This window comes from Montipora capricornis, chromosome 6, assembly GCF_036669925.1.
Source record: "Montipora capricornis isolate CH-2021 chromosome 6, ASM3666992v2, whole genome shotgun sequence".
NCBI lineage: Eukaryota > Metazoa > Cnidaria > Anthozoa > Scleractinia > Acroporidae > Montipora > Montipora capricornis.
The window spans coordinates 41,214,793-41,222,292 of record NC_090888.1 but is presented as its reverse complement, the minus strand read 5'-3'; the positions used below and the strand labels follow the sequence as shown (position 1 = coordinate 41,222,292).

General features: G+C 38.8%; 1 protein-coding gene across 1 annotated transcript in view; it reads right to left on the bottom strand.

Annotated features, from left to right (window-relative positions):
- Nucleotides 1-1,864: 1,864 nt before the first annotated feature.
- LOC138052159 (6-phosphogluconate dehydrogenase, decarboxylating-like) overlaps nt 1,865-7,500 on the bottom strand; it is a 20,692-nt gene continuing 15,056 nt past the window's right edge. Inside the window, exons 12-18 of the mRNA XM_068898536.1 lie at nt 6,784-6,847; nt 6,524-6,654; nt 5,177-5,310; nt 4,913-5,012; nt 4,536-4,627; nt 3,544-3,574; nt 1,865-2,697 (exon numbers count right to left, since the gene is read on the bottom strand). Of these exons, the coding sequence (XP_068754637.1) occupies nt 2,578-2,697; nt 3,544-3,574; nt 4,536-4,627; nt 4,913-5,012; nt 5,177-5,310; nt 6,524-6,654; nt 6,784-6,847 (672 nt within the window). The 3' untranslated portion in view covers nt 1,865-2,577. The remainder of the gene's footprint in view (nt 2,698-3,543; nt 3,575-4,535; nt 4,628-4,912; nt 5,013-5,176; nt 5,311-6,523; nt 6,655-6,783; nt 6,848-7,500) is intronic.

The window sequence follows — 7,500 nt, the reverse complement described above, 5'->3', positions numbered from 1 at the left end:
TAATTTTTCTGAGTTTGAGGCGAACAGGCAGCCCCCCACATAATGAACAATGCGTAGCTCTTATAACATTTACGTCCAATGTTGTTCGAAAAACACAAGAAAACCAGATGCAAAAAAGAGACAAACTGTAATTTCACGTTAAGTCCCAAGGAATTTCTCTGATTCCTGATACAATCTATCAAATCAGCTGGAGCTCTGATTAAATTGAGGAGTTACTTTGGTGCTGTGTCGGTTTGAAGTGAAAAGGGAATTAATGGTTTTATCGAACGAAATGACAGATGTGAATTAACCATCGTGGGGAAAAGTGACGTTTCGACCGTTTAATGGACTTTCAGGTTGAAAATAGAAAGAGGCTAACACCACAATTAGATAATATATCGGGTTTTCCTGCTAAAACTGAATATCTCGGAGTTTGCATTTTAGCCGATGTGCTGATCTCTTACTAACCTCGTTTTCTCGGTCGGGACAGAGAGTTATAGATCCTCGTTAAAAAAACTCGGTCTGTAACTTACATACATACCTCTTAGTAACCGAGTTCGTGGTCCGTACTGTAAGTTACGGACGGAGTGTTTTTTAACAAGGATCTGTAACTTTCAATATCGACCGAGAAAACGAGGTTAGTAAGATCTTTATTATATCTCTTGAAGTAATCAGGCGCGCAAAAAAGGAAACTAGTTGAACTCAAGCGGAAGGTTCAACTGCCACAATGATTTCCGCTTTAAAAATCTGAAAAAGGCATAAATCTTCTTGGCTTTTTGAAATATAGTCGAGATCCGTACTGTAACCTTAATGAAAGCTATAAAAGAAACCTCAGAGAAAGAATCGTTTGAATGCCACAGAATCGCTGTTTATGAGACTAGAATGTTGTGCTGCAAAAGTTCATTTCATTTCCTGGCCCCAGTTGTTCAAACGATGGATAGTGCTATCCGCCGGATAAATCACTATCCAGTGGATAAACACTAGCAAAACCGATTGCGCTAACCAATGGATAGTGATTTATCTGGAGGAGAGCGTTATGGGCCTGGATATTTATCACGTTAAGGACGTTCGCGCGAAATTTTTTCAACATTGATTTTCTTCTGAAACTTTTACCACTGTAAGATGAGTTAGTTGTGTCAGAAATGTAAAAAAAATGGGGGGTCACCGACTTCGTTTGGGAGAGAACATGTCCGGAAAAACACCCAAAATGTGACAAAATCGGGCTTCGTTATCGAATAAGGCCAGTGTCTGTAAACCCAAATATATTGCAATTAAATCTTTGAAGTGAAATCTTCTCTGCCAAATATTGTTTAAGTGGACTAATTAAGTGAATTTAGTCAACTGGTGAGCTTCCCTTAAAGATCAAGTTCGCATTTTGCGACCATAGTTTCACGCGCCTTGCAGCCGCAAGATGGCAGGATTTGATGTCCCGTGAGCAGTAATCTTGAAATTTTTTGAACTTCCCATTGATTTTTTGTTCATTTTTGGACAACGTGGAGATAATTGTAAATAAAATCCATTTCTGGAAAGAAAAATAGGGGTAACCGAACGTCCAAGATCGTTAAATCCAGGCAAAGCTATAGCAATGGCCTTTTGCCCTATCAGTTCTCATTTTATTACTTAGCGCGCGCGCTTGTGTATGACGTGGCGTGTGCATTTGCGTGCGCAGTAAGGATGCGCAGAAACAATTGGCGCGAACGTCCTTAAGTCAGCCTCGTAGCAATGCGTAAAACTGAGGAGCTCTGGGGCTGAGATTGTGCTCCAGTAGGGGTAGTGCGGCTGGTCAGTGGTGGAACAATTGTTTTTTGTGTACAAAGGGAGCAACAAATACAGAGAGTGTTGAGAGTTTCTCCTGTTGCTTCGAAAGTCATCAAACAAGGCTCAGTTCAGCATTCACCTTCAAAATATTATTTTATTTCCACGAGATCTACCTTAGCGTATCCTCACAACCAGTGTCGTCAGAGAAATAAAAATGAACATTTGACATTTTATACCAAAATAATTACCTACGTAGACACTGGAGCTAGACAGCACTTAAAAATTGTTCACAATTCATTAAATTGAATCATTCGGTTAATCAGCAGCTTTGTACGCAAAGTAGAGTTACTTTTACGAGAGATTAAATAGCTGCTCTCGAGAACCTTTCAATTTCTTAGAATAAAAAAAGGAGCGAATAAAGTACGGCATTCCTGAAGTACCTACCATTATGTATTATTTAATTCATTCGTTTCAATTTCAAAGAGATTTTAAACCTACACGTTTGGTTTCCCAAAATAACCAAAAAATTCAAATAACACAAGCAGATCTTGGTTCGTTGCTAAATTACAAAAGGTTGTATCTTAGTCAATGTTCTTTTTCAGAACCGGACGTTAAACATGTACAAAAAATGCACAGCTTCTCCAGGTCCTCACCGAACTCCAGAAAACAATTTTATGAAGAAGAGATATGTTTTACGCAGTGAATACCAAGCAATAGTAGGTTCAAACTTTACGACATTCTTACAATGACTAATTTTTCGTTACACTACTTCAGTTTCAAAATTGCGAACAGTGAAATCAATCAAAAAATCAATGCGAGTCCTTGTGAGTCCCTTGATGCTCAGGCCTGGTACGTGGTGGAGGATACTGTGCCCCCGTGCCCAGTCCAGTTGGTGTGAACGAATTTGCCAGGGGCACTCAGCAGCTCGTATGTATGGGCACCAAAATAATCACGCTGGGCCTGCAAAAAATATTAAAATCACAGTCGGTTTTGACGACATTTGTATCATATTTATTCGGTTTTTCTCTCAAAAATATGCGGATTCTGAGGTTCACTTTTTAACCACCACTTAATTTTTTACAACCACTTTCCCAGGGTCTTTCGCTTTTTACTGCTCCCAATCATGTTCGCTGAATCATTTGTAAAAAAAAAATTATGAAATAATGGTCGACATCGGCCAATCACAACCCTGACTGCGATCCCTAATTCCGCAGCGTTACATTGAGCTACGGGGGTGAAAAACGAGATCGTTGAATGGAATCTGAACTACAGGGTCCGCTAGTTAATGAATCGCGGAATAAGAACACTACGATATCACTATGAAGATGCTTTTGTACTTTAGGCATTAAACGTAACTGAACGCTGTTAGTTACGCACGGCGCTTTTAATGACTGCAGCATGGGTGTGTAGCACTTTGCAAGTAGGAATATTGCGCTTCCCTATCCACCTCCCTAAGCTGGTCATCCTTTTTACACTTGGTTTTGAGCCTGGACAATACTTTTTTTAGAGGATATGCCAACATTTAGGAGCAAAAACTGCAGGAGACTTCGCGTTCAATCAATACTAAACATTAACACACACACCGCCTGGCCCTAACGAAGAGCTTCCGCTTAAACGAAACGGTCAGCTTGCTGTCTCCATGCTACGGACAACTGCTGGTCTGGAACATTCATCTTCCAACCAAACCACTTGGTCTCGATCCATGTATTGTTAATGTTAAGGTATCATTGATTAGACTCTGATTAAGCTTTAAAAGAAATAACATTGTACCCATAGGACTAAACAATTTCGATCAACATAAGGTACCTGAATCAGATTCGCAGGGAGGCGGGCTGACCTGAGAATAAAGAACACAATTTCAGTAACTGTATATGATTATTTAAGTTAAAAAGTTGAGAAGAAGTAAGCGGCATTTGACGCACAACTACAAATCTTGAAGCGTAACGTTTTTTCAAACGTTGGCCGTGTAGTACTCATACATCATCAGAATTATGTTCATTTGCACTATTAGCACAAACAAACCAATTCAAAAGAACCTGAAGCAACAAAGAGGAAAAGAAGTTGCTCATTAGCAACTTTTCCTTTTTTAAAGTGTGATTCCCAGTGGAGATTGAAATTATATAAATGTTCTGGCAAATTCAATGTTAGGTAGGCCAGAAGAACGCAGGACAAGATTTTTGACTTTGCCAACGCAAACTTGAAGAAATAATAAAAGAGTTTTTAAGTGCAAAAAGGTCTCCTACATCGGCCTCGCAAATCATATGTAATCAAGAATCATGTATGATCGATCTGTAATCCATATGAACGGTTGCCCTAGAGATGCAAACGGGAACACAGAAGGCCAGAAAAAACTATGACCTGGGTAGAAACGGAACCTACGATATCCGGATTGGGTTAAATATAATGCGGTAGCAGTCTTTTTCTTCCTCATTTTCTGTGGGTCCATTTCCATTACAAGGGCTAAAGCTCTGGCCCAGGCTGGAAGTAGAGGTTGTTATCTACGTAAGGGTTATAGCAAAAACGAGGCTCCAGCCCTCATAACAAGGGTAAGCATGAAGTTTGACACGAGTGAAAATGGCGCAAAAGAAGAGGATATAGCCTCAAGCTGTGCTTTTGCGAAGATAGCCGATTATCTCACAGAAGGCATCATGCAATTTACAAATTGACTTCAAAAGGTAAAAGAACTTGTTTAAAACGCCTAGGAAGAAGACTAGTAACTGGGAATTCTTTAGGTCAGTTGTGAATTGTTTCCCAGCCTCAGTGACATGGGAGAACTGCGAGACACCCGTTTCTTTTACCTGTATCCATCATAAAATGCAAGAGCCGTGCTGAACGCTGGGGTGGGTATCCCAAGAGTCACAGCAGCAGCCACAACCTTGCGCCATGAATCCTACACAAAATAAACAAGTGCATTATGGTTAAATTATGAAAATATGGGGACTGACCTTCTCATCCCTGTGACAACTTTGCAACAAAAATACTCCTGCTTATTGTCAACATATGGATTCTTTAACACTTGTTTGCAGATATTTTGAACAATAAATTTGGCAACCCCTTATTAAAGGTTTCCTGTCATTTTTTAACCAACATTACAGGACCAACCTTTTGTTGTGTACGGAAATTAGATGAACTTTCACAATCGCTCTATCGTTTGGATTCTCCTTTTGTTGCCTACCTGACATTTGTGAATGGCAGCTTTGAAAAAATCATCCAACAAAAGGTTTTGAAGATTGGGGTTCTTGTTAAACGCGTCTTTGATGTTACCCAAGAACGCACTGCAAAATAACAATAAGAGAATAAATTTCTAATTTTGGTGTTGCCAGACATCCCAAAATTGTAGTAATTTTTGACCAGAAAATGTCTGAAAGCATACAAAACGCGCATACCGGTAATTACCAATAGTGCAAGTTAGTTTCTTATCTATTCATGGGTAAACAACCTTCTTATGATACACCCTCCTCTCCACATTAATGCAATGCCACCGAAGTTCAGTGTCCAGCCAAACTCCTTGGCTGCTTCTCGCATCAGCATGAACCCTTGAGCATAAGACACAATCTTGGATGCATACAGAGCCTATTCAAAGAAACAATGAAAGCACTCTCATGTTTTGCACCTGAACAAGGACAATTAAGAACAGTGCCTACTAATTCAAAGGTATTTTTTCTCGGCTTATGAATATGCAGGAAAAGCAGATCTTAACAAGTGTTATTGAAATCCAAAACGAAAATTGGGGGTAACCACGCATTTTTCAAAGATAATTGATCAACAATATTTGTAAAAAGCTGTAAAATACAAAGCAATGTATGACGTTCTTTTCCAAATTGAAGCTTAATTATCTCTGAAAAATGCATGGTTACCCCCAATTTTCTTTTTGGGTCCCAAGAGTATTTGCTGAATTCTGCTTTCTCCGCATAGTTTGAAACTGCGCAAAAATATCCCTGTCTTAGTAAGCAGCACCAATAGGAAACCTGAGTATCTTGAGATGCGCAGAACGTATGCGCAGTAACAATAGCAGGCACCGTCCTTAACCCCTGACATACATGTAGACGAGTAAACTCATCCAGGAGCCGTTAGACAGTAAAATCTATATTAATTAAGTGCTCTTCCTGTTGTACCATGCCTTTGAATCTTCCTTTACTACGTGTCACCCAAGCCTCACGTCGAGTGAAGGCATAAAAGACATTGTTGCTCAGTGGGTATCAACAGTTGATCTCCCAGCAGAGATGGATCCATGAGTCAGCCAAATAACAAGACTCTTTAAATATCATGATGAATAAGTACTGTGCACCTATAACAGTTCAGAGGGTTGGCTGATCTGGCTGCAATTAAGTCGGTTTTGTCTCTTTCACCCTAAGATTCGCCAAAGCATGAAGAAGATAAAGAGAACCTATATACTGTTTATAGGAAGTAGGAAATACAGAATCTGCTGGATACATCTCAGGGTTGGAACAGCTTTCCACCTCAGAGTCTTAGTTCCAAGTCCATATGCACAATAAACAATGATGATGCATTACAAGTCCAACCTATTTAGCAGATGCATGAATAATGCTGTCAGTGGAGATGGAAATGCAAAGGCCAATTTTATAACCCTTCAACCTGATTTGTTTTTACAATACAACTGCTTGATCAAAGATACTGGTCATGAACGAAATCAATGACCATTGAAAAAAAAGGTTTCCTGATTTGTAGGCAGATTCTCCCTAATAGTGCCAAAACAATATTTTAAAAGAATGTGCATTTAGTTAGAGTTATACTAAAAAAATAATCTTTTTCAGTGCACCCTCACCTGTCTAATGTTCTCAATGAATTCATCTTTATTTCCACTGTATTTTGTGGTGGATGGTCCCTTGAGTTCACTGCTGGCACTTACTCGCTCAGCTTGCAGCGAGGATAGACAGCGAGCAAACACAGACTCACCTGACCATGGATAAGAAACACAAGTTAATCAGTGAATTGGAACAGATGTCCTCCTATGGTGAAATGATTTCACATCGTGTTCTGGAGAACAATAATATAAATATAGCTTAATATATTCTAGCTATTTACCGATGAGAGTAACAGGCATTCCATATTCTAATGCAGATATTGCAGTCCACTTGCCAGTTCCTTTCTGAAACAAGAAAACCATTTTATCAGAATACAATAATACAAGTTAATACAGGTACGTACTTAAATGACCACTCCCCAAGGGGGCTTTCCAAAGCCAATGAAACAATCACAACAGAACATTAAACAACAACTGGTGTTATATATATCTAAGAACCCCAACTGGCTGGAGGCAAGCTAGTAGCTGACCATTTACAAATGCAGCTGAGAAGTTGAACCTGCAGGGATTACCAGGAACAAATTCAACCAGTGGCAAGAATGAATTATCGACATGCAGTGGCTGTAAACCTTTCAATTGCTGTGCAATCACAAGAACATGGCATTTTTAATTAAAAAGGTTAAGGTCTTGTCATCGGTTCGAGGTGTCAGTTTTTTAAAATGCTCTTATCTTGTCAGTATTTATGAGATGAGAATGAAATAAACATCATTTAAATGCTCATTGAATGTATAGTTTTCAATCCAAAAAAGTATTCTTTTGTTTGAAAGTTATATTTTTCTATGTTAGGTTCTTAAAGCAAACTCAGGTAGTCCTTTTCTAGAGATTTAAATTAAGATACAAGGGATTTTTGCACATCAAACCGTATTAAAATAGATACATTAGATACTTTTATAATGATGTTGTAAATTTTTGTAATAATATTGTATGTTCAATAAACT